The sequence below is a fragment of the Heloderma suspectum genome, chromosome 5 (assembly GCF_057233095.1).
Source record: "Heloderma suspectum isolate Gila_16-S chromosome 5, 16-S_ref, whole genome shotgun sequence".
Taxonomy (NCBI): Eukaryota; Metazoa; Chordata; class Lepidosauria; order Squamata; family Helodermatidae; genus Heloderma; species Heloderma suspectum.
Window position 1 is genome coordinate 98,252,936 of NC_139462.1, and position 27,699 is coordinate 98,280,634.

At 45.6% G+C, this 27,699-nt stretch overlaps 1 protein-coding gene across 2 annotated transcripts; it reads right to left on the reverse strand.

The window, feature by feature from the left end:
* Positions 1-41: 41 nt before the first annotated feature.
* Positions 42-26,300, reverse strand: LOC146344177 (uncharacterized). 2 transcript variants are annotated; one of them, XM_084860318.1, is made up of 5 exons: positions 26,036-26,300; positions 22,288-22,379; positions 4,235-4,350; positions 1,578-1,846; positions 42-619 (listed from the first exon to the last, which is right to left on the reverse strand). In XM_084860318.1, exons 4-5 carry the CDS (start codon positions 1,840-1,842, stop codon positions 387-389), a joined length of 498 nt encoding a protein of 165 aa, XP_084716444.1. In that variant the 5' UTR covers positions 1,843-1,846; positions 4,235-4,350; positions 22,288-22,379; positions 26,036-26,300; the 3' UTR covers positions 42-386. The 2 variants fall into 2 exon arrangements, with proteins under 2 accessions (XP_084716444.1, XP_084716445.1); XM_084860319.1 differs by lacking the exon at positions 4,235-4,350 and having other exon boundaries at positions 47-619; positions 26,036-26,208.
* Positions 26,301-27,699: the final 1,399 nt, after the last annotated feature.

Genomic DNA, 27,699 nt, shown 5'->3' on the forward strand with positions numbered 1-27,699 from the left:
ACCCCCAAAAGCTGAGGGAGTTAGAGAGAGACCACAACAAGGTCTTTGAAAGCAATTCCTTTATGAAAGAAGAATTTGAAATGAATTAAAAGCCCACATCAAGGGAATTAGAACTATACATATATTTGGGGAATCAGAATCATACTAACATTCAGAGGTTTGTTGTTGTTGTTGTTCAGTTAGGGTAAAGATACACATATAAATAGTGAAGTACACTGGGATGCATAGAAAATTGTGTGTGTGTGTAGTAGGGATGTTCGCTGTATAGGTACAACCACCACTCTGTGAGTTGCCTCTTCTACATGCACATTTGGAAATGATGTTTTCTATACCATCTGAAAATGTGCATGACCTTCGGGTCACACTCACAATCACATGATTCTGCCTCATTGTGCCTCAGAACTTGGGGTCACATTAGCAGCAGTATCATCATCCAAGGGGTCCTCCTTGTCACTTGATGACTGCTCTACTATGCTGACAGTTTCAGCTGGTGGTGGTGGAGGGAGGTGCTGCTTGGGAATCCATTTCCTGTTGGAACGTATAAAGGCAAGGATGGAGACATGTTCTGGTGTGAGTCTACTTTCGCTCTCTGATGCAGGGAGGACGGTTGTGGGCGTTTCTGTAAAGATTCCAAATAGAAGCGGAATTTCATGAGAAATGCACCTTTTACACATGAATAATAGCAAAGAGAATAAAACTGTGTACTTCTAGAAATCTATGAAATATAGCTTGGAATTGTGATCAACATTACACAAGGTGCAGATGTAAGCCACTACTGCACTAGCACTGAGAAAACAACATACGACACAAGGTGCAAAAAAAAATGTACAGACTTCAAAGCTTCACAAGAGTTATCTAAAACTGTCCTCACTGCTAAAAGTCTGGAAAGCATGGGGGAGGATTGACTGAGTCTTACCAGATTCATCCTTTGGAATGATGTAGTCTTTGTGACTTTCATTCCGCCGCTGTAGAACCTTCTTGGTAGGGATGTACGAAAGGCACTTACCTGGTCCCGAAGCTTGCTTCGCGGTGGGGGGGAGGCGCTTCGGTTCTCCCCCCGAAGTTCAGGCCGGGGGGGGGAGGTGCTCCGCCTCGCCCGGCCGAAATTCAGGCCGGGGAGAAGCGCCCCGTCTCCCCGGCTGCGAAATAAAAAAGTGAAAAAAAAACCACCCACACCCGTGATAGGCTACATAACGATTTACGTAGCCTATCACGGCTAGATTTCCAAAGTCAGCCATGATAGGCTACGTAAATCGTTACGTAGCCTATCACGGGTGCGGGGTTTTTTTTTTACTTTATTTTGTAATGGCGGCGGCGGCAGCCGGTCGGAAGACCGGCCGCCGCCCCCGACGAACCGCCGCTGAACTCCGCCGGGACCCGCTGCTGAGAGGGACATTCGAGGGAGGTAAGTCCCATCCCGGGGGGGGGGGGGCGGGGGGCGGAGAATTTCACCAACAATTTCGGGGGGCTGAATGCGTTGGCATTCGGCCTCCCTGAGATTCGTGGAGAAATTCTCCGCCATCCCTACTTCTTGGGAACGTTTTCATCTGCTTTGGGGACACTGCCCTTCCACTCACCATCCATGAACTTTCTTCCTGTTCCTCCAGAGTTGTGGCTGGCTGTGCCTATGCCACTTTCTGTGGCAGTATTTGGTGGTGGGTGCTGCTTACACTTGCAAGGTGGACTGGTGCTGGGGCTATTGTCACTGGTCACACCTTGGGCTTCCTCCTGTTTCTGCTCCTCCAAATATCGTTGAACTGCAACCTCCACACTGAATCTCGCCCATCCGCACATCTTTTGAGTGCTGGATTGACTACGGGTTCTTCTTTTCTCCATGTTCATGTCTCTGGGCAGGAGGAGACATAAATGCATGTGGTGGTGGTGAGAGAATTACTCAGGAACATATTTAACTATAGCAAAGCTGAAATCATGTAAACAGCCTACAATCGCAGATATAGTGCAGTGTAAAAGTAGTTTGAGGGTGCTGCTGGAGGATGGAGTCCATGCAGCCTGAAAAACACAGGATGCTGGAGGATGGAGTCCATGCAGCCTGAAAAACACAGGATGCTGGAGGATGGAGTCCATTCATGCAGCCTGAAAAACACAGGATGCTGGAGGATGGAGTCCTTCTCAGGCCTAAACACAGGATGCTGGAGGATGGAGTCCATCCATGCAGCCTGACAAACACAGGATGCTGGAGGATGGAGTCCATGCAACCTGAAAAACACAGGCTGCTCGTGGATGGAGTCCCAGCACCCCCACACAAGCCACAAGCCCCAAATAAAGGTACACGTTTTGTATCCCATGGGGAAAAGCTGCCTAGCGGAGGCTGCTGGAGGATGGACTCCATCCATGCAGCCTGAAAAACAGGATGCTGGAGGATGGAGTCCATCCATGCAGCCTGAAAAAAGCACAGGCTGCTGGTGGATGGAATCCCAGCACCCCCACACAAGCCACAAGCCCCAAATAAAGGCACACATTTTGAATCCCATGGGGGAAAGCTGCCTAGCGGAGGCTGCTGGAGGATGGAGTCCTTTGCTGCTGGCCTTCCCCCCCCACCAAAAAATCACTAAATACGGGCACATTCATGTAAAGTAAATATATCAAAGAACATACTTTCACTGTAATAAAGGTTGAACTTTATTGCAGTGCCATAGAATGGGGACACACTCCTGTTGCGGCTGGACACGGACACTCTGTCTGCAGCAGCAGCGGCACCTCTGATCTCTGGAGCAACTGAAGCGATACACAATGATGACCGCCTGTCCCTATGTATGAACTGAAATCAGGAAAAATGGTCGGACTCCCTCCCCCCCTTCCTTGAGTTTCCTCCCCTCAATGACGTTATCTTCCTGGGGGGGTGGCCTGGAGGGACCTCAATCACCTGACCTCACCTCCACAGACAATAAAAAAAAAGATTGAGGCTTTAGGTGCACTTCGCGACTCAGTCCCAGCAAAAGAAAGTTGTGTGGTCGCAGGAAAGTGCATATTTATTTTCGTAAAAAATGGGAAACCTATTCACATTCTATTTTATTTGTTCTGATTTACAGATTTTCTTTTGTAATTATCTTCATAAAATCCGCTGTTCAGCAGACAAAAAAAAAAAGGCTCTGTGTGATCTCCAGTCCGGGTCGACTGGGCTGCCCTGTTCCGAGGAGGATTCCGCGGACCGGATTTGTCAGAATTCGATCCCATTTTTTAAAATTCATGCGGAATTCTCTGACATCCCTAAACTGCCTACATAAATTTCCAGTACTGTGCTTGCTCTCACTGCACCTTATGGATGCCTCCAGCAGCACTCAAATTCCTCCTGCAATGTGTGTGTGTCCCAGCCAGGTAAATGTGCACAAATAGCATGAAATCTGTGCAGTTTGGGGCACCATGCAAGTCAGTGGCTTATTTCTGCATAGATGTATTTAATATGGCTAAATTCTTTTTGCAGTTCATAAGTGGAACTCTCTCGGATGGGTTACTGTTGTTATCATTGCCCCAGGGCAAAGTGCAACTAGATGAACCTTATTCTGCTGGTAGACATCCCCCACTCCACTGCAAAATGGCTACCCCAGTCACAGACAATGGGACAAGGAGGAGGTCAAATCCCTCCTGATAAACATCAAAAATAGCCCTGCAGTGGCCCTCCTCATGAGCAGCAGTTCCTGCAAAAGCCTTAAATACGGGGGGGGGGGGATTCAAAGGAGCATGGCCCGTGCTGGGTACCACCACACCAGCTGCCAGCCTTCATGGCAGAGGGCCTGGATGCAGCAGAGGGGGCGGATATCCCCCATAACCTCCCACCATCTTACCAGAGGGTCCAGCAAGTGTGGCTGGCAGCCAGAAGGCCACCCTTTCATCGCCGCTGGATGCTAGGTAGATGTCTTTTATGAAATTAATTGTTTTTGTAAATAATGTCCCATTTATTTAAGTAGAAGTAATTAATCATGTTAATTCAGGCTGTTAAATGAGACAACAAATCGCCCTGCCCATGTATAGTCACTGACAGGTACTTGCACCCTCCCGTTCCCCCCCACACACACATACTGCATGTATGGTGCAAAGTGACACTGTGCCAGCCGCCTGATAATGCATTGTAAGAAAGACTGGTGTGCTGCTAATGAAGCAGCACCCATATGATATCGGCCTGCCTGTTGTGTTAAATAAATAAATAAAAGCAGTCTAACAATGGCTATATTGCTCCAAGTGAAAAACCTAATATGTGGTTGTGTGAGATATATACCTGATGCAGTGAGGTGGCTGCAGTGCTGCAGCTGTGCAACATCATCCATGGACTGTTGAAATATGTCCCTGAGTGGGTCTCGTTGTTCCAAGAACATGCAGCATGTAACCTTGGCCCTGAAACCATCCGTAGAGGGTGTAAATGTTGTATATCTGACATGATGATGTACTGGTCAGTGCAGTCAGTCACTGACTTATAGCCAAGAACTTCAGAGTGTGGAAGAAAAACACAAAAGCCATTAGTTTTCACTGACCCTGCATGTAATCAAGCAAACAGACAGGAGGTCTGGGTCAAAAGGAAATATTCGTGCCCCAGCTTCAATGCCACCTGTATAACCAGATAGAACCAGAATGGCAGGAACTGTCTATCAAAATGGCAACTAATACTTATTGTTTTTCTATGTGGCAGTTACAAACCAATCAGAAGTGCCATGCAATTTGTTCCGCCTCTATACTGTTCTGAATCCAATCAGTGTTAGCCAAAGCTGTGCCTTGTCATTCAATGTATAAAAGCTCCTTACAAGCAGGGATGTAAGAACTCACCCTAGCTTGGTTTCTCTGGGCTCTTGCTGAAGCAGCGCCCCTGCTCACACACACCCCGGACCCATGCTCGGGCCACCCGCGAGCTCGGCGAGTTCCCCAGGCTCACCGCGATGCTGTTCGGTGAGTGCCCACCATTTTCGTGCCTTTGATTTCTACGTGAAGCAGGAAGTTAAAAAATGTGCATATTTCAATATGCGCAGTTTGGAGCTGGGAAAGCTAAATAAGCGCAATATTAGAGGGATAAAAAACCACGGTGGGTCATCTCCCTGTAGGACCTGCAGCAGTCCTAGAGACTGACATTTTACTGGTTCCTATTGTCAAAGAAATCTTTACAGCATGATGAGCGTTGACTTCTTTATTGAAAGAAAACGAAGAAAAAAAGAAAGCGTATGTATGCGGAGATCCCTGCAAGCATCTTGTAAGTAGGGATGTCACGGGCGCCCAGCTGGGTCCGGGAATTCGTCGGGCTTAGAGGGATTATACCTCTAACATTGCGCTATTTAGCTTTCCGAGCTCCAAACTGCACATATTTGAATATGGACATTTTTTAACTTCCTCTTTTACATAGTAATCAAAGGCGTGAAAATGGCAGACGCACACCGAACGGGATCACGGTGAGTCCTGGAGAGCATGAGTGGGCATGACCTGGGGGCGAACAAGGAGCATCTCAGCGAGCGCAGTCTGGGGGTTGTGAGCGCGGAGAGCTACCAGTTCCCCACCCCTACATGAAAGCCAGACCCAGCTGGGTGCATCCCAAGGGCGTGACTTTGACAGTCACTCAGTGGACTCACAGAGTCATACCTGGTATGGGTAGGGTAAAATGGAATGTCGATTCTTCTGGCATTGTATGAAACAGTGCATAATAATATCATTCTCCACTAACTTGCACAGATGAACACTGGGTACTGGTGGAGGAGGAGGACAGGTAAGACAGGCACCATTGTGAGCACATGGAGGAGGAAAAAGACTGAGGAGCAGGAGGAGGAAGAGTTGCGGGAGCAAGCAGGGCCATCTGCACTGTCAGCACCCCCAGCGTCGGCACAAGGATCGCCATCACCATCACCACCGGCTGCAGCTACAGCAAGCCAGTCTGTCTCTGTCCTGTGCCAGTTCCCAGCCGTCACACTGCAGCAGCTGGTGGCAGAGCTAGGCCAGCTCAACAACCAAGTGGCACAGCCGTGCAGGCAAAGTAAGTATCAGCTTACATCTTTTCACTGGGGCAATGTCTGCTGGTGGTTGGGTGTCACAAATCTGTGGTGTATTTTGTCTTTGTTGATGCCATGGCAAAGCTTTCTGTGTTTCCATGTTATTGTGTGATGCCTTGTGAGCATGCTGTAACTGTGCAAGGATAATATGACCTGCAGAAAACGTAAATGTAAAATGCAATCGTAGTAGCGAGATGTCATTAGTAATGCTTGTGGCTCAGTGTTAGTGTGTGCGAGTGTTGTGTGTCTTCTCCATGCCACAGTTTTTTATCATTTTGTGGACATTCCTTCCACAGATGAGGAACTGATGCTGCGGGTGCAGAGGCGGGAGCAGCAACAGCAGTGGAGGCTTGGAGGCAGAGGTCAACCACCTACCCAGCAGCAGCAGCAGAAGCGAGGCCTGCCAAGTCTGCCGTGTTGTAAATAATGTATATAGTTCTGTGAGAAGAATGGTTAAACATAAATGTTGTTTACGTTTTTTTGGATACCACACATGCTGTGCTGACTAGTTCGTATTCCCTTGCCCACAACCAACTGAGATGAAAGAGGTTCCTAACCCTCATCTGGTCAGTAAAAAACCTAACAAATGTTGTATTTGGGGTATTTTCAGACCCCAGCCTCAATTCTAATAGATTTTGGGGTATAAAATGTTACCGCTTTTTAATTATTCATCATCATGAAGTGTGTTTACCAAAGCATCCACATCTGGAAACCACACAAGCACATGAGGTGGAATGTTTGTTTCGAATACACAGTAACCCCTCCCCCTCCTTTTGCATATAATCTACAACATTTCTGAATCTTCTAACATCAAATATTTTTTATTTTCAGCTAGAAACAATACAAACAATTTAAAATTTGATTTAAAAGAAGTTTTTTTAACCCAAGATGGCAGAGTACCAACACAAACTGGCCTGAACTGGGATGAAGCTCATATATAATTTCTGAACACTACCATTGCTCTTTGGGGTCATTTTGAGGTCATTTTTCAACCCCACACACAAAACTGTCTCTGGTGAGGAAAATATCACCTATGAAAGGCCATTGTTTGTGCCAAGTTGTGCCAACCTCCCGGCACAAAGAGCGCTTCACTTCAGCAATGCAGTGCTCCTTAGAAACAAACCTCCTGCAGCTGGTGCTCTGTCTGGTGGGTTTTTTTAACCTAGCAGTCTAGTGCAGAAGTGACAGTGTCCTTTTGATCCAGAAGGTTGTACAAATGGAGGCAAAGGTTGATGTACACAACCCAGAGCACGTGCTTCAGACCTGATGCTCGCACTAAGATTTGGCGTATCCGGCACGTTTCACTGCACCTCAGGTCAGGATCATATAAATTCTTTCCCAAGAAACTGGTGCCTTCTCTGTTTTGACATTCTACTCTCCCACTGAGGATGTGTGTGGGCACACAACACATAGCTGGCTATGGCTGCTGCAATGTCCAGAATATATATTAAAAACAGCACAATTGGCCATCTGTAAATTTTACGCTTACAGGTGTAGGGATGTATGAAAGTGACTTACCTTTCGCGGATTATGTTGATGGTGGTGGGGGCGAGGCGCTCTGTCCCTCCCCCCAGAATCCTCCCCGGAATCCTGGACGGCCGGCTGTGCTCCGCAGGGATTCTGCAGAGCCGCCGGCTGGCTCTGCCAGCAGCCGGACATCCGGCTGCTGGCTAGCAGGGACGTAAATGGCGGCGGCCATAGCCGCTGCCGTTTGCGTCCCTGAAGTCAGCTGTGATAGGCTATGTAAATCTTTACGTAGCCTATCATGTCTGACTTAAAAAAACAAACAAACCACGCGCATACGCAAATGGCGGCGGCTACGGTCAATGGTCTATGCTCATTAAATGGTCTATGCTCATTAAAGGCATAGCAACAGTGTTGATGAAAGCAAGAACTCTAACACTGTCTTTTTCCTGCCTTTGTCTTTATTTCCCTTGAATTGAGAGCAGAGCACAGGTGACTTGTCGTCAGCAATAAGGGTTCAGAATTATGTATATCTCCACTTAAATCCATTTTTCACCAGTTTTCTGGAGGAGACAAAAGGACTGGTCTTTCAACCTTATAGCAACAATTTAAGGGTATCATCAAGGGTATTCTTCTGCAACAAGCAATGCAAAGGGGGTGTTCCTTTAGGTGTTTTAGGTATGCATCCCCCCCAAGCAAAAGATAATATCTTTCCATCCATTTCAGCTAATTTGCTGATACTGATAGTCTGATGACATCCTGAAACACCTTGCTACTCAGCACAGTCCCCTGCCCTCCAATTCCAAGAGTTAGGATGATCATCCCGGAGGGTCCTTTGTGAATTGTGGCGCATTAACGGTATCAAAAGAGAGGTGCATGACTGCCTCTCAAATCTACAGCATGGTTGAAGGAGTGGGTCATCATTGTTCAATCTAAAAAAACAAGAGAGAGTACTCGTACTCAACAAGGAAAGGACATCTTTTTTTCCCCATTGCCTGCACTGACTGAGGTTGGTGGTTAGACAGAAAAAAGTGCTAAATTCCCAACTTGCATGCATAGGATTGCACCGTAACTCTTGGAACACCATAAAGACTAGCACCCAAATTACACAATGTGAGTGGAGGTGGAACATGAGGGGAGAGAGAGTAGAAAGTTCTGTCACAATAATCATGGCACAGGCACACACATGACTACTTTGCCCCGACACAATTAGCAGCCCTGCACTTATCAGAGCAGAATACAGCTTTTTCTGCGCCTGCCTGCTTTTTCCAAGCATGCTGCCTCGGGGTCCCACTTTGCTGTGATTTCCACAATGATAAACCAGACTTTGCACGAATTGGCCAGACTGCATGCAGTCGCTCTTTCCAAATAAAGTAGACATGGTCTAACTCTTGTGGAATATGTCAACTTGTGCAACACACACTCATGGACCTAAAAAAAAAAAAAAACACCGAGCTAATCCTGCTCTACTTGAGCTGCAGACTGTTTAATGTAATTTCTGATTTGCGCAGATCATAGGCTGAGTAAAATAAAGTTGTGAGAGCTCGCCAGGTGCCTGGGACCACCTGGCAGCTCACTCTGCGTGGGATTGGGCAGCTGGATAGGGGGGAATCTGGCAAACAGAACTCCAGAGAGTTCACCCATCCCTCATGGTGGATGCTACAAACTTTGAACACTTTCCTGCCATTTAGCCAGAGTGGAGGTATAAGTAGAGTTTCTTCCCTCCTGAATCCTTCCCATATAGTGTGTGTGTGTGTGTGTGTGTGTGTGTGAGTGTGTGTGGGGGGAGATTTTTAACCTCAAAACATGCAACCACTCGATCCTAATCCCCATCCCCCAAGGACCCTATAAGCAAGGGGTGGAGTGCCCTTTTTCTGTCAAGAGATGCATTCTCTTGGGGGTAATCTTTTGGGAGCTGTATGACAGCAGTGGATGTAGCCAAAGCTACAGCAGTGCACAGGGCTAGAGCCAAAGATGAGCGGGGTTACCCCTTTTCTCCCTCTCTTTCTGCCGCCCCTTTTCTCCTGCTCCCCAGCTCTCTTTCTGACATCTTGCTGGAATGCATTAAACACAGATCCTTGTTGGGCTGGTTTTCTGAAATTAATGTTTGTCTAAATGTACAGAATAATGCACTTCTGCATGCTCGAGGAGTCTTCCAAATATGCAAAAATGACTACCTTATTTTTGTGATCCCCCATTTCACTTACAAATGGAGTTGGGTTTTAGAGAGAATGATAATGATGCTGCAAGAATTAGAAGTAGAATATTTTATATACAGCAGACGTAATGTCTGTTATCAACAGTTTGGTTATAAAACTATGCAACATAACATATATTAATCAGGGTCAGGATAGCAAAATTCTGAGGAATGTTCAGGCAATGTTACTGTTATCTTCTGCTACCACCTATTTTTCAGATATGAAAAAATAGCTAAAGATACTTCCTAACAGCTCCGATTCCACAAATGGGAGTCTTAATATGTACATAGAGCTCAGTGTGTGTGCAGTTTGCCCATTCACTTCATTCAAAGGGGCAGCTCCATTTGACCATCCCTTTGTATATGCAGAACTTGCCCTTTCTTCAAGATGAATGGCAAGGTCAGCTGCAATGGAATATCATGTGGTCCAAGATGATGGCCCATGCTTTCAAGTGTGGTTTGAACACAGATCATTACCATGTTTGTTTGAGGATTCCATGGCTGCTGTTCAGTGTTGTGACCCTCACTTTTTACTAAACCAGAAATCTCAGTTGATCAGGCTGAGGTACTCAGGACCTTATAGAGGTGGAGGTAAGGAACACACCAAAACTGAAACAGTTTAAAGAGTTATTCCCAAAGACAGCAGGTGGGATGGGGCACCGCACAAATCCCAATAGGAAATGCAGGAGAAATCTGTCCATGACAGTGTCTCAGGAATATATCCTAAATTTGGAAAAGTGCCTGACTAATACACATAATATCCCACTCTTTCAAGAATAAAACATCATTATGTTCTCAGTTATCTATGATTCATTATTACCTTCATAGCTATACAGAGAGTGTGCAGTCCTTTTGTAGCATACTCATCTAAGTGCATCTGCTCTCTTAATGCCTTTTCTTTGCAGGTCTACTATTTTAGTGTGTGTGTGTGTGTGTGTGTGTGTGTGTGTATCTCCATAGAATACTAAACATATGGATCATCTTTGTAGAAAAATCAGTCTTGTCAAAAGAGATGGCTATTGAGGTTATCCAGGTAGAGGCTGCCCTAGTGGCAGCCTGAGATGTCATGAAGGGTAAGCAGATTCAGAGGTACAACGGATTGGGCCTATAGGATGCAACACCAGAAAGTTACCCCAAACATCTCCTGTACTTTGCAATGAGATTGATGCAGGAAAAAATGTGGGTTATTCTGCCCCTCGTTAATTATGATGGGAGGTGCTGAGATCTCGATTTTTGGCCTATGGTACTGGAATGTCTAAAACAAAAGAAGAGCCCTGCTGAATCAGACCAAAGGAGTATCCAGTCCAGCATTCTGTTCAACAATGGCCAGCTAGATGCCCAAGGGAAACTCATGGCATGACATAAGCACAATAGCCCTTTCCCACAACTCTTCTTCAGCTTCTGGTGTTCAGAGGCATAATGCCTCTGATTTTGGACTGTAATACTGGAGAGGTGGTGTTCCATTGTGGGTTTTAGTTACCAAGAGCCCAAACTCTAAAGGTGCTACTGAAGGTGCTGAACCTTATCCCAGAATGAGTTCAGCACCTTGGATAGCAGCCTTTAGAGTTTTAGCTGGTTGTAACTAAATCCCAGAATATAATCACCGCCCCTCCTGAACTGGAGTCACCAGCCACCTCTGAGCAATATACAGTCCTCTTGACTGGTAGTCATTGATAGTTTTATTCTCCATAAATCAGTCTAATCACCTTTTAATGCTGTCCAACTTGGTGGCCATCACTATATATTCTGGTATTGAATATTGAATATGTGAAAAAATACATCTTTTTGTCTATCGTGAATATCCCACCATTTGGCTTCACTGGATAACCCCAGTGAAGATATAATCTTCTCATATTATGGGAAGAAAATCATCTCACTATCCACTTTCTCCACACCATACATAATTTTATATAGCTCCATCATGCGTGTGTCCCCTGTCCCAAAGCTTTTTTTATTCTAAGCTAAAAAGCTTCAAATGTTGAAATCTTTCCTTACAGAGGAATTGCTCCAGCAGCTTGATCATTTGGATTGTCCTTTTCTGCAGTTTTTCCTGCTCTAAAGGAACACCCGCTCCCAAATGTACCAGCCTGGACCTGTAGGTCATCTACAGTGGCCCTTCTCAGGGTCCCCACTGAACGAAGTTAGGTAGGTGGCTACAAGAGAAAGGGCTTTATTGAATTTATGGAATGCTCCCCCAAGGAGGCTCATCCGGAGCCCAAAGTGTTATCTTTTCATTGCCAGGTGAAGCCTTTTCTCTTTCCCCAGGCATTTTAGATTTTTATTACTGTATTTGTTGTCTTTAACCTGTTTCCTTGTGAGAACCACCTTGATAACTTTTTGTTATAGGATAGTATACAGATGAAAGAAAGAAAGAAAGAAAGAAAGAAAGAAAGAAAGAAAGAGTAAGTAAGTAACTAACTAACACAATATCCCTTTTGAGGTGTGGTGACCAGTATTCTAAGCATGGACACACCGTAGATTTATGTGAAGGTATTATAGAAGAATATCTGAGGGTCAGATTGGTCAAATAATTGTTGGAGGGAGTTCTGAGAGTAGTCAGTCGATGTTGCTAAGCTTATCATCCAAAAATGGAAGCCATCAATCACAAAGCAGCAGACTTCAGTGGAACAAACAAGTTTCAGACCTACTCAAGAGTGGCTATAGAGATGATCCAGTCAACTGTAACCAAAATGTTGTTATAATTATTTGCAAAAATGCAAAACAACCAATTTTTAAAACAACAACTCATTTTCATTTTCAGATATCCAGCCTGCAGGCCAGACGTTCCCCATTCCTGCTCTATGGGAAAGATGGCACCTGAAGACAAAGAATGAGCACCATTAAGACTGCCTCTGTTCACAGGATCTGGAAAACATGCTCACATCCAATCATTTATTAATGCCAGCATGGTATAGTGGCTAGACAGCTGGCCATACTTGGGAAGACCAGGTGCAAAATCTCACTCCACTACATTACTGGGCAGTCCTGATCTTTCAACCTAATCTACCTGTCCAATGGGGCTATTATGAAGATAAAGGGCCAGGGACTGTACATGTCACATCAACTTCTTTGGAGGAAGATCAGGATAAAAGTGTAATAAATAATGATGTAATAAATAATAATTAGAAGATTCATAATCCACTTTTCAATTGACAAGAATTCTCAAACTGGAAAACTCCATCAAAACATACATAAAATAAAATTTAAAGACATCAAAACCATCATGAAGTGAAATAAGAACCACATTAGCACCTCTTCTCAACCAGCAGGAATAGCAATAAAACTTAGCAGAGGTAAATTTATTTTCCGCAAGATATCAGATGCTTGCCTCAATGAAAACCTTCTGACAGCATACTTAAATGTGTCAAACAATTTGACCCAGTATCAGGTTTCACCAATGTGGGGCCTGAACTGAAAATGCTCTTTCTGTTGTTGGCACTAATATTAGTTAGTACATTTTAAACTAGGGGTGTGGAGCCATATTGGCTCTGGGGGCCAGGTTGAAGTAATGGCTGAAGTTCTTCCAGTGGGTGCTTCATATGCGGAGCTTCACTTGTCCTTTGACTTGCCTGCAGGATGGGAAGGCGAAAGATAAGCAAAGTACACTTGGCCCGCACTTACAGCACCACCTGCAAGCTCCACCTGACTGCGCAGTGGGCATCACTCCTACTTCCTGTTCCCCACATGGGCGATAAGGAACAGGAGTCAAGTGTCCTTGGCTAGCACTTGTAGCAGCTCTTGCCAGCATCACCTGAGGGTGTAGCACTTAGCATGGCACTCCCTGTCTCAATTAGGAGGGGGAGTGGGAAGCTTAGTAAGAGATTGGAGATAAGAAGAGGAGTCATCTCTCCACCCCTTCCCCAAGCCCTTGGTAGCCTCTAGGACAGGAGGTGGGGCCAGGAAAGAGAAGTGAGTGGGTTCTGCAGACAGAGCCTGAACACACTTGATTGTACACCTGCTTTGACTAATGGCTACCTTCTGTTGTGATGGCGTCCCAGGTACTGAGAAAGGAGTGGACACAAGTCCTGAAAAGATGGTTGGTGGTAGGTGATTGGATGTGAGGAGCCCCTCTAGGATAATGAGACATCCAGTGAAGGCAGAAAGAGAACCTGACCGGCGGATGCATCATGCAGAATTTCACCCCTTAGATCAGGGGTGCACAACCTGTGGCCCATAGGCCACAGACAGCCCCCCACAGCTTGGGGGGCCATAGTCCCCCATGGGTGCCCTGACACTCATGATAAATCTGTTCACCTCAGTTTTGCTTATGAAACTATTTTGCTGCTACTAATAGAAGCAGGGAAGCAGAATCTTCCAAGATCAGTAGGGGATAGGAGAGGTGAAAGCCTCTCCCAACCCCACCAGGGAAATCAGAGGGGGATCTCAATTCAAGATTGCTGTGTTTCCGCTGCTAGTAGCATAGAAACCCTTATGTCCAAGGAGATAGCTAAGTAATGGGAGAGGTTGTCACCATCACCACCACTTGCCAGCAATCCCTAAATCTTGGCCGGTGGGGAGGGTAAATATTTACATAGCCTATCACAGGGTAACTGATAGCTACCATAGGAACGCAAATGGTGTCCCCTACTCAGGACGCCATTTGCGTCCGCACCAGCCTGGCAGCAGCTGGAGCTGCCGCCGCTGCCGCCACCGCTGCCGCCGCCACAACCAGGTAGGCTCCATTTCGCGGGGCTTTTGCAGGTTGGTGGAGTTCTGCCACAGATTCCGGGGGGCCGAATTCACTGGAATTCAGCCTCCCTGGGATCCGTGGCAGAATTCTCTAACATCCCTAATCATGGTGGTGTCCAATTCATGACAAATCTGAGCGACTTTATCTTCAAAGTGCCTTGCAAACTCATCACAGCTTGCTACCGAGGGTTCCACCATCGGAATCCATTAGCCTCCCATTTTAATAGGTCCCCCACCCTTGCAGAGGGAGAAGGCTGCCAGGAGTCTAAACCTCAACAGGAAGTGATCTGAACATGACAAAGGGACAGATGTTAATTCCTCCACTTTCAGATCACCATCCTCCTGCCCAGTCAAGAAAACCAGATCAAGCGTGTGTCCTTTTATATGCGTTGGGCCAATGACATGTTGGGACAGCCCCATGGTTGTCATGGTGGCCATGAAGTCCTGAGCTGCCCTGGATACAGTGGCGTCGGCATGGAAGTTGAGATCCCCCAGGACCATCATCCTAGGATCCTCAACACCGAGTCTGAGACCGCCTCCGTCAGCTCAGGCAGGAAGTCTGATGGGCAGCAGGGTGGGCGGTACACCAACAGAATCCCTAATCTGTCCCGGGTTCCCAACACAAGGTACAAACACTCAAGATCTGCACTCGAATGAGCAGGAAGTCTAGAGAGGGAGATTGAATTCCTGTAGACCACGGCAACCCCCCCCCCCCGACCCTCGAGTCGGTGTTGGTGCTGCACTGAGTACCCAGGAGGGCACAGCTGGGAGAGAGTGACCCCTCCCAGCTCCCCCACCCAGGTCTCAGTAATACATAACAGGTCAGCCCCCTCATCCACAATCAAATCATGGATGAGGGAGATTTCATTTTGGGCTGACCTGGCATTCAGCAGCAGCACCACCAGGCCCAAGGGCAGATTGGTAAGGCTGCCAGAAACCATCAGGTTGGGGGAAGAACCAGAAGAAGGGATAGCTGTGAGGTGTCTAGGCCCTCTTCTCCTCAGCTGGCCTGTTAATCCCCCAACGCCATACCTCCCCCTGTCCGTGACCACAGTTATGGTGGCACCTCCCCGACCCCCTAAGTTGCTCAATAGTCCTCCCAGGCACATATTAAAATATAAAATATACAACAGTATAAAAGAATATAAAAGATAAAAGAGATAAAAGAGAACAGCAGCTAAGAAGGAGCAGATAAAATCTATGTTTGCCCCCCTCTCCCTGGTCTTTAAAGCTGCTGCCTCCTGCTGCTGCTATTTGCTGCTGGTATCTGTGGCTGCTGGTGTCTCTGGAGAGGCGGTGGGTGGGTCTCAGGTGCTGTTCCATGTGACTCCAAGTGCGACGCTAAGTGCGCACTTAGCATCACACTTGGTGCGACGCCGAGGTGCATGCTGAGGCGCAGCCTCTGGCAACCCCACCTTAAGTACTTGTTGTTTGGCAGGGGCAGAAGCAGGCTCAGGATCCACCTTGTACAGCTGGCTGGTCCTCCTTCCCACAGGCTCCTTCCCTGTAAGGGGAAAGGCAAATAAGCTGTGCCTTCCACAGTGTAGACCAGCCTCCCCCAACCTGGTGCCCTCTGGATGTGTTGGATTGCAGCTCCCATCTTTCCCAGCCAGCATGGTCATTGTTCTCTGACAGCTGGGAATGATGGGAGTTCTAGTCCAACACATCTGAAGGGTACCGGGTTGGTGCATGCTGATGGAGACATTCCTAGTTCCATAAATGGCATGCAGCAGAAATTCTAACGTGCACAAACTACCCTGTCTTTCCAACTTCTCTGATTATCCCTTTATGACCTTTGGTTTGAGTTTCTGAGAACAACAAATTTTACCTGTGCCTAGCACAAAAACTTGCTGCCCAATAAATCTCATCTTGTGCAGAGCACTCCCTCCCTGAACACTGTGGAAGCTGTCACTCCCCTCAGTAAATGTGCGATGACACCCTGGGGTGGATCCTTTCCCATGGTCTTGTAGACCAGAATAATGGAGTCTTGCAACCTTAGGGAAAGCAAGCTGGTGTAAACAGCTCCTCACCCAAGGAGTTCTATTAAAGGAGACAAAGCATCTGACCTATGAGAGCCTTCCGTCTTGGACAGGTAGAACCAAAGTGCTCTCCTCACCTCCAGCCTATGCCAATTCTGTTCCTGAGGGTACCCTGGGTTCTGACAAAATCGAATTATTGCAACCTCTGAAAAACTGAATTTAGATGTACAGAGCCATGGGGTCCGGACTAGACAGGGGCCTGATATTTCCAGCCAACCCTTTTTTCAGCCATTCATCGGGTGGGAGAATGCCCCCAAAGATTAGGGATGGGAGCAGGCAGGTGAAATTTTCACAAAATTTTCAGGGTGAAGGTTTGCTTACCTTAGTTCTTTTTTTTTTTCCTTTCCTTTTTAAGACAACATAGCTGAGGCGGTATGTGTGCATGCATTTTTCCCATTTTGCCCCAGCATGGACTGGGCTTGGCTTAACTTCAGATAAGGTGGTAGTAGTGGGATTTTATTTATTTATTTATTTGTTTGTTTGTTTGCCTCACAGTTGCTCCTAGCAACTGGTTGTTGAGAGCTGCCATGAGGCTTTTTAAAAGGGTTTTTTTTTTAAAGAAAAAGAATATCCCTGCTACCTTGTTAAAGATAAGCCATTCCCCACTCCATCCTATCCTGTGGCAGGAAGGATGCACCCATAAATGCCTTAACCCAATTCAGATTCTAGAGGGTGGTGGTAAAGACGGTGACTAGGAGATGGATTGAGAAGTGCAACACATTTAAGCAAGTGCTGAACATGCAGATGAGATGCTGTCAAGAGCTGGAGCCAGCCTCTTTGGTGCGCTAGTACTGAGACCCTTATTTAGGCCCTCCTGCAGAAAGTCCAACACCATTTATCTGGTGCTTGGCACTTCCAAGAACACCAGGACAGAAAAGCTTCCAACGTGTTTCCATACACTTTGCTAGTGAATTTGTGCATAGAAGCAAACGAGTTCAGCAACACCGTGTCTGAGTAGCCAAACTTTTTAAAGCACTCCCATCCTGGCCCCGTCTACATGGCACCACTTTCACCCTTCACTCCATCGCAACTGTGCAGCATTTCAGCTTCCAATTAGCTTCTGCTGCGATACACTTGCAATTTACTGCGGGCCTCCCTAACAGACTCTGCCATGCCCCCCTTTTTTGCCATTATACTTTAATGCGCAGCTGTGCAGTCCTGTGAGCATGAGGGTGCAACACCTCAGTGGCTGTTTTGTATTTCAGGGGTTCTGTTGTGTCTGTCCATCCCTCGTTAGGTAAAATGTGGGTGTTCTGTGCTCCTTCATTTCCACGCCACCTGTTTGTCAGTTACCCAGCCTGAGACTCTCGCAATGGTTCACGCTCACAAGGCATAAGCAGTACATGCCTACCCATCACTCTGAAATGGTGGCTGGAGCAAAGTTGGTCTTCCCCCAAGGGACCCCCCCCCCCAGCCCTTGGGCACCGAGTCCAAAAGCAACCATTGTGAAGATACGAAGCTGCAAAAATGTGCAGAAGTGTGATTAAATAAATGAAAACACCTCTCTTTGCATCTGTAACTGCGCTGCTGCAAAGGGATGGGGGAGTAAAGGGGAATCACAGAGTGATGCAAGTGCTACGCACACCTACAACATGCCCACCACAAAATGCGAAGTTGGTTTGGGGAAGGGATAGACAGCTTGCAACTGTGGGAAACCTGAAGCAAATGAAAAACATCACAGCAAAATGCCTTCTTGGAAATCCGCATTCTCCAGGAGAAAACCACAGATGGCTGTAAAGGGGCGACTGCGTCATCTGTCCTGAAGGACCTCGAATCGCAGCCGCCCTGGAGTAAAAGTCTTGTGTAGATGGGTCCCTGGTCTCCAGGCTTTCTGATGAAATATGTCTGTGTTTGGATGTTGCACTGGGTCAGCAGGTCTGATAGGAGACCTTGGTAGGATCCAGTGGTGGCAAAATGACATGGCTGAAAAGTCCGGGAACCATGGCCTCCATTGTGGGGCATCATCAAACAGACCTTGGACCTCTTCTCTTTTATTTTGCATAGTCTTCTCAGCATGAGGCAGTGTGGCAGAAATCAACACGTGACTTTTATTGTCTAGTCTTCCACCAGTCTGCTTGATCCAGTTATGCCTGCAGTGTTTGTCCATGTCACGAATGGCTGGAACTGAGTGTCATCTGGTGCAAAAAGATCCACCAGTGTAGTCCTGTACTCTCTGGTGGCCTTCTGGAATGTCTGCCTAGGCAGCGTCCATTTCAATTCCCTGATGGCTGTTCTGCTCAACAAGCCTGCCACTGTGTAGACTATTCCTGCCAGGCATTTTGCTTTGAGACATCAGAGGTTCTGAGGATCTCACTGTCCTCCTGGTAAAGCGAGTGGGAGTGTGTCCCCCTTGATCCACTGTTTCCTCTGGTATTTCTCCCACTTTCCCAATAGAGAGGTAGCCTCGAAAGCCTCTGAGTCAACCAGGGATGAGCGGTGACTGCTGCCCGTCCCCTGGCCCCCTCCGAGGACAAAGCTACCCTACAACTGTAGAAGGTAAAAATGTATCCCTGTAGGGGATGAATGGGCCTGTTTCCCTTCTGGATTATACCCAGGGTAGGAGGAGATGTAGCCAGAGATATGGGAAGCTCTACCTGGAGGAGCCACTAGATGATGAACAATACTCCTGTTGCAGTGCTTATGCTTGGAGCTGTCAAGGGAGTGGCTCTTGTGTCAATACCCTTTTTCCTTTTTGCAAGGCTTTTAGTGCAGAGACCATGACTAGGAGTGACTTGCTCCTTTGTTTGACCCAGGTAACGTTCCCTTGACTTTCCTCAACAGTAGGGATTTGACTTGTTTCAGAAAGTCTGGTTGAGCTTGGTCTCTGTGGAGGAATTTGGTTTGCTTTGGATTCATTGTGCCTCTTCCAATGTAAAGAAGCATGGGGAGGGCGGGGGGAGGAAAGCATCTTTGTGGCCTTTTGTTGTTTCCTGTCCAACATGCAGGCAGGCTGATCCCAGGAGAGAAGACCTTCTGCTCATTTGCATCGGCTAACAGAGAGCCCAAATGCAGAGGAGGTGCTTTGCAGCTGCTGCAGGCTAGCCCGAAGAGTTTTGGCTGCAGAAGCAAAGGGTTCTGCACAGGAGCCCCAGAAAACCCTCTGCAGGGTGCTTTCCCCCATTTGCAAGGGAGGTGCTTCACTGCTGCCACTGGCTGTCCTGTGGGGTCCTGGATGGATCTGCTTAAATGGAGGCGCCAATGCCCTTGCTGCCACTCCAACCCAGGAGTACCCTTAGACTGAAGGGCCTGAAGGCTTTCCAAGGAGGCTTCTCTCTTCTTACTCCACCCAAAGGCTGTAGTATGGGCTACAGACAAACTAAGGTCTTATGTAGGGGCCAAGAATTTACAGTGCTTACCAACCACCATGCACTGACAGATGCTGAGTAACACAAATATAAAATTGCAGAGATGGTAATGGATTAGAGTTTAATTTTAAGGTAGAACATATAGCAGGTAAACATAATGTAATAGTAGATGTATTATCTGGGCATAATAATTATTACCTTTAGCCTATTAGAAAGCTATACACAGTATCTTAGAGGGGAACATTGTGTTCTGCTTGTTTATAAAGTCGGTGTGGGGGTGGGGGGGAGATGTGAAAAAAATGCCTGGATATACCTTATTGTTATGTAAGTTTACTTTGTGTGGCCTCTGTGAGGTCACAATATATCTGAGTAGGCCTGAAGCCTTGTGTTGTTACTATCAAAGGCCTTTGTAGTAGTTGCTTAGTGAGATTCTGAAGGGTGAGGGGGGGAGAGAGAGGGAGAGAGAGAGAATGACTTTGAATATTGTTACATGGGGCCTGGATCAGGTAAATTCAGTTCTGATTGGCTGGGGATTCTACCTAGGTGGAAAAAAGTGGTTCAGAAAGGATAGTTAACGTATGACAGTTGACAGTTGGAGAGCCTCTGTGGTAGTCAGAGTGGGAGAAGGCTGCAGGTTGGCATGGGGTGTTTTAAAAGGTCTAGGATAAGGCTGAGGAGAAGTGAATAGCTAAGGCTTCAATGTTAAGATATCTGGGTTTTTACTACCAGCTTATGTAACCTTCTTCTGGCAAGATCTTAAGGCAGCCTCCTGACATAATACAGCCACCTGCTCCCTACTCCTGATCTTCACCAGCTGCCTTTGACATACTGAAGATAAAACCAAGACTTTGCAGAAACAGAGAGAAATAGTTTGAAGATTAGATGAAAGCCTGTATTTGCAGTTTTGCTTAAAACCCATCTATAATCTTACTCATTCCTCTTCTGTGTTAATCAGCTGCTGTTGTGCAGTTCACCTCAGTGCTCATTTTTGCCCTCTTTTCTCCGTGGTCCTGTTTTGATAGTTTCAGTCACTCTGAGTAGCTATCCCTGTTAGAAATGGCTGGTCATCTATTTATGGCATCCTTGCAAATCACCCTCTGGAAAGAAGAGGGATCCAAGCCTGGTGGAGAAGCTAGTTTATGAGGAGCAAATTAGCAACATAGAATCCTCTCCCACTCTCTTCCTTTTCCTCAGAGATTATTCATGGATTCTACTGCACACAGAACTGGAGGGGGCAAAGGAGGAGGAAGAGAAGCAATGTGAGATGGACTTCAACCAGCAGTGTGTTGGGCGGGAGGGGACAAGGGATAGGTGGATGATTACTCCATATCCAAATAAGCAACATAAAGAGAAAGATTATGGATTGAAAGTACTCTTTTTCTCCTCCAACACTCCTTTACGATTTCTGGGGTGAGGCCTGTTTCACATTTTGAGAAATGTTGCTGAAGTAAAAATCTTTCTCTTTCACTGCAGACCCAGAATAAACCAAATGTATTGTCTGCAACGTTCATCCTAAACATATTGGGTTGTATCCAGTGGCTTGTATTCAATATTAGTCTAATGTAAGTCCCATTCATTTCAATAAGTCTGTTCTGGGTATGTCTAACACTGGATATAACCCAATGACTCATGAGTAGGTATATCCACCCACAAAGAAATGCATTGAAGTTTAGATCCTAGGAATATGGAGGGTGGGGAGACAGCTTACTGATACATCTGCTACTGATATAAAGGAAGGAACACATGTTTGTTAAAAACAGGTCCCTTAGACCAGATTCTCACAGTCAGGGACAAAATAAAATTACTATAAGGTGATTTTATTATGTCCATTTCACAGGACAAATGCAGTGCTCTCACACAGGTAGAACTGGTATCAACTATATCAGCTACTAAAGACTTTTTGCTCTGGTGCTATAAATATCACCCACTACATGAGGATACATTTCAAATCTATCAGACATCTGAAGCGGGGATCTAAGATTGTTGCTCTCAAACAAGCAAAGATTTGTCAACCAGGAATAAATCCTGGTTTACAATCCTGGCTTTTACGAGAAAAGCATCCTCGATTTGGCAAGTTGGGAATAATTTCTGGTTTGTTTAGCTCGGGGTGCAGAACCTCTTTCAGCCCAACGGCCAAATTTCACTTTGGAGAAACTCTCAGGTTCTACATACCAGTTGTGGGTAGGACAAACTGGGCAGGGCCAAAATGCCAGCATATTTTAGGTTTAAAATCTTCCTGCCAGTAACTAAGGCTTAGGAGAGGCATTTCAGATTGAGGTACTTTTAGAAAACGAAAAACATGGCAAAAAAACTTCCAAATGATCAGTGGTTGCAGGGAAGGGGAATGGCCATCTGGGGAACGCTGGTGGGCTGGATTGAGACCTCAGGCAAGCCAGATTAGGAACTCAGGTCTGAGGTTCTGCACCTCTGGTTTAGCTGCTTGTGCAAGGAGCCAAGCACCAGCACACACTTGTTCATGGTAAGCCAGGATGCCGGGGAATCCTGGCTTACCATTCTGTGTGAACATGGCCTGTGAGGTCATAAATGCTGACTCAGCCCTGTTTAAGAACAATTTGTGAATTCAGTCTAAGAATAATAAATAATTTACTCACCACAGATTTACTTTAAATGACGAGATGTAATGTTATTATAAAGAACGTGGCAGTGTTCATAGGACTCTGTCAATGTCAGAGCTATGGAAGGTCTGCAAAGGAACAATTATTTAAATAATTATTTATGTATTCTGTGCCTATATTCCCAATAAAGTCCATAAAGCAGGCTGCAGTAATAACACATAGCACTGTAAGACTACTAGTTGGTTTTTCACATACAAAATTTTAATGATTATTCTTGTGAATATGGAGGGAGTTTAAATATTATACAAATAAATAGGGAAAACTGGCTTCACCTTGTTTTTAAAACAAAGGTAAAAGAACAGAGAGAGCAGCAAGGGATGCTAGTATACTTTGTTAGTATACTTACAAAGGAATACTTTGTAAGTATTAGGACTTCCCCAGTAAGGGATAAAAGCAAACCAAACTTTGATAAAGAGTGTCTGCTAAGTTTCCTGCAAAGGCTGATCTCATATACGGTTGAAAAGGAAACACAGGAGAAATACAGCTTAGCTTTGGGCATTACAGATTGTAGGAATTTTCAATTATCTGCATGCTCAGATGCCTACATCTCCCCCTAGTGAGCTTTCCAAAGTGACACTTGGCAAGCATGGACAGTATCACCATCCAAGACCCGGATCTCCGTCCTCAGTGGGAATCTGAGTGAGCTGATCTGCTGCATGCCAAGTCATACTGTGAGAGGCTGAAATGGGAGAATGCAAACCCTGTTATCATACCAGGATTTGTTGGTATTTAAATGCAACATTTAAGCTGCAAAACCAGAATCAGTATGAGACATCCTCATTTTCAAGAAACCAATCAAACTGAAATGCTCATGATCAAGAGTTATCGGTGGATGCTCCCAGAACATCTTGTTAGATCCACTTAGGGAGAGTTGCTGACAGTGCTCAGAGATTCTGTGATCTATGTTGCACAGGAAGACCCATTCCCACTTCTAAAGGTGATCTGCTGTGCCACTTCAGACAATCATTTCACTTCAGATTTCCCTTCCTGGCACTCCTATTTACCTAGTCTGGAGGCCCTCCTAGGTAGATTCAGGCTGACGTTTACAGCATGTCTCTCTATCACACAGTATAGAATGAGGGCCACATTTAGCTGAGGCTTCCCTCAACATGGTACGGAAACACAAATAAGCAATAGCAGTCAGTGTGATAGCCAGTGATAACATCAAATGATCTACCATATTGCTGTCTCATATATAATCTATGTTAATTTTCTAAGGCCACCCACATCCGTTCACTGACAACTTAAGTGAAGAATGATGCCTTTCATCTATCCATCCCCATCAGATTATTTAGTAACAGAGAATGCATATTTAATTCAGGTTCAACTGGCAAGGAACATATAACCAAGAACATAGGATTCTGTGACATATCACCCTTCACACACCTGTGATTAGTATCATCACCACTCCTCATAAATATTTTTACAACACCAAGTACAAATTCTAGCTCCAGAATTCCCTCCAATTCTACATTCCCTCAACCTCTTCCTTGAGAGAATACCTTAGAGCGAGTGTGTGTGGAAGGAATACATCAACTACAACTTCAGCACCCACTACTGTTATGTTTTTCTCCTTTTAAAAACCCCCTCTAATAAGCTTTTGTTAGGAAGCTGCAACCACCCTCCTCCTCGTAAGGAAAGAACCTTCAATGTTTGTATGTGTGAGTGGGTGTAAACTGATAGGCTATCACTTATTTCCTTCGTAAGTTCATCTAACCCTTTTTCTGGTAACAAACGTGACTGAGAATGGGGTGGTTTGAAACAACAAATCAAAAATCAAACTTTATTTAAAAGGTGTAAGATGTTTCAGTGCAAGTTGAGTTTTATGTGGTAAAATTATTGTTTCAAGTTTTTATGAATTCCTTACCTACTCTACCCCTTCTAATAATAAGGCTTTAAAAAAATAAATATACCTCCTTCCGCCTCCCAGGGGTATCTAACCACCCCCAAAGCTAGAGCCCAGTGCTGTAATCCTACCACTCAGAAAGCCAATCCCTATCTAACCCTCTAAAGAAAACCAACAAGCGCCTCATATTCCCCTGCTCTCCCAACTGAAAAAGGATCAACCAATCAGGAGACACCATTTAAAATCTGAACATTCTAACTCCCCCCTTCCCCCTACTTCCCATAGCCTTTAGGAGAAAGGATATGTTAGAATACATGATTCATGCAAACAAACTCTCAAACATACAATTAAACGACAAAACAAAATACCATTTCATCACAGAGTTGCTTCAACTTTCAAGCACTTGTGCCTAAGAAATTCCAAGCCAAACTAAGAAATTCCTCATTTTTTGTCCAGCTTTGTAAAGTTCTGGCCTCTGTAAAAGCATTTCTGCAGATACATCTTGATCTAAAATGCCATAAATGATGGGTGATGCTGAAGTGAACAGAAGGTTGGAAAAAATCAAGCTCCAGTAATCATTCATGGGGGTTCCCGAAAATCCGCAGAAGAACTGGAACCAGAACAGGAGGCTTACATATGCCTGTTAAGGTGAGACACAGGGATTACAGGTCAGAATCCATAAATGGGAGCCAGTGTTCTTGGTGGTGGTGGTGGTGGTGGTGGTGTGTGTGTGTGTTTGTGGAAGAAGTCAAATAATCCTTACAGTAGCCTACAAGGATGTAGCATATTAAAATGCTTCAAACCTAACAGTCAAGCCCCCCTGCCCACAAGCCCTGGAAATAGTTCTGAGCAGTAGAGATTTCTAATATTTCTCCGCACCAAACTTCTAAGATTCCTTGGTGAAGCCATGACAGCCCAGTTTAATAGTAGTGTGAGGAAAGAAAGAGACAAGAGCTCACCTTGTAGTAGCCAATTAAAAACATGACGCATGGTGGCGAAAACCACTGTGGCCTCAGCCACATGTAAGCTGAGTCTTACACTGCCCCTGCTGTCCTGGAATGTCAAACTCAGGGGTCTTCAACCTTTTTGGTGCAGTGGGCACATATGACATTTTGAGAGAGTGTCATGGGTGCCCTCACAAAATGGCTACCATGGGTTTGCCCATTCATGAAATAGCTGCCATAATGGGCATGGCTGGCCACAAAACACTCATTTCCCAGAGGGAAAATGGTGAGACAAAAAGAGAAGTAACGTGCCTGAGAAATGAAGTACAAGGCAGAGGTGGGTTCTGAGCTCCAAAATAAAAAACACCCTCTCTTTTCAACCCAAAGACTAGTGGCGGAGGCAGCACTTTGCTTTGCAGCATACCAGTAACCCCGTTAAAAAGTAAGAATTAAACAATCTTAAGAAATAAAAGCAAAGTCAGGAGGGGCAGGGAGGGCACCAAGAGGGGTGTCCGCAGGCACAATGGTTGCCACTGGCACCGCGCTAGAGACCCAGGGCTACCAGGATCCAGTAAGGCTCACTTTATTTCCATTGCCAGAGGCTGCAGACAATTAGTACTCCCTGCAGTTAGAGCTATGAAACAGGTGTGTTTTTGAGGAATTACTACATGGAGAGTGGTCATCTCTACCCCAGGTTTGGAACATACTGAAGCTCTTCCTGAGTTCTTACTGCTCAGAAGAAAACCCAACAGTTCAGGTTCAGCATCATAGCTGGCAAGCAAGACCAGTCTGTTTCAGACACACTTTCCCAAGCAGGAGCTACATAAAAAGATCCCTTTGACAACCTGCAGGTTTCAATAACAGAGCCAAACTGTTACAAGTTCTCATCAACGCTGACAGATAGCACAGACCATATTTAATAGATTGTAAATACCTCGGGAGCACTGATCCTTAACCCAAGACAGATGGGCAGACTCAATTTCTGCTGCCAGATTCTGCATACAGACTCTGTATCCTCCCCATGTTTCTAGGTATTAAGGCACTGTTCTTGCACACTCTCAAAAGCATTATGGCATCCCTCGGGAGCGACATACCAAATTCTTGTAGAAAAAGTGAAGGATCACGTTGGCCAGTCCGGTGTAACACCAGTGACCATGAACAAACAGCAGCTTGCTGAGTTGTTTGAACTGAGAAAGAGCAAAATCGCTTGCCAGCACAGCCTGAAAACAAACACAAACGAAGTATAATACAGCAACCAAGAAGACAGCAAGAGAATGAAGGCTTTTATTTATTTATGAATGTATTTATTATATTTCTATACTGCCCAATAGCTGAATGTCTCTGGCTGGTTCACAAAAATTAAAACCACAAAATACAGCATAAAATACAATATAAAATACAATAGCTTAAAACTACAGTATGAAAGTATAAAAGTGCACCCGAGTAAAACCAAGCAGCAGTGCAGAGACTTAAAATGCAATAGCAGATTTAAATCAGCAGAGATAAAAAAAAACTAGAATGCTAACATTTTTTAAATGCTTGGGAAAATAAAAAAGGTCCATACTTGGCACCAGAAAGAGTACAGCATAGACAGCAGGCAAACCTCTCTAGGAAGTTCATTCCACAACCAGGGTGCCACAGCAGAAAAGGCCCTTTTTCTGGTAGCCACCTGCCTCACTTCTTTTGGCAGGGGCTCCCGGATTAGGATCGCTGAAGATGACCTTAGGGTCCAGGCAGGTATATATGGGAGGAGATGATCATTTAGGTAACTTGGCCCCAAGCTGTTTAGGGTCTTGAATGTTAATACCAGCACTTTGATTCGGGCCTGGAAAGGGACTGGCAGCCAGTGCAGCTTGGAAAGTATTGGCATAATATGATCATGCTGGCCAGTCTCCGGTAACAATCTCACTGCCCTGTTTTTGACCAGCTGAAGTTTCCGGACCATTTTCAAAGGCAGCCCCACGTATAATGCATTCCAGTAATCCAGACAAGAGCTTATCAGAGCATGGATAACTGTAGCTAGGCTATCTTGGTCCAGATAAGGGCGTAGTTGGTATATCAGCCTAAGCTTTCATGGACTTTCATTAACTAATGGATTGCCTACGACTTGTTCCCCACCTCCCCCCACCCCCCGAAGCCAGCTGCACATGAGAACATAAAAACCAAGAAGAGCCATGCTGGATGAAACCAAGGGTTCATGTAGTCCATCGTTCTGTTCACACAGTGCCAACCAGATGCTTATGGAAGGTCCACATGTAGGACAAGAGCGCAGTGGCACCTTCCTGCTCATGTTCCCAGCAACTGGTATACAGAGGCATATTGCCCAATACTGGAGGTAATATATATCAGCCTTTTAATGCTATCCACATTGGTGGCCAGCGCTACATCTTGTGGTAGCAAATCCCATAGCTGGACTATGTGCTGTATGAAGGAGTACTTCCTTTTATCTATCCTGAATCCCCCCTCCCTTCAACTTCCTGGGATGATTATGGGGTCTAGTATTATGGGAGGGAGAAAAATGTCTCCCTATCCACTTCCTTCTTATATATCATGCATAATTTTCTATATCTTGATCATGTCTCCCTATCATTGGTTGCA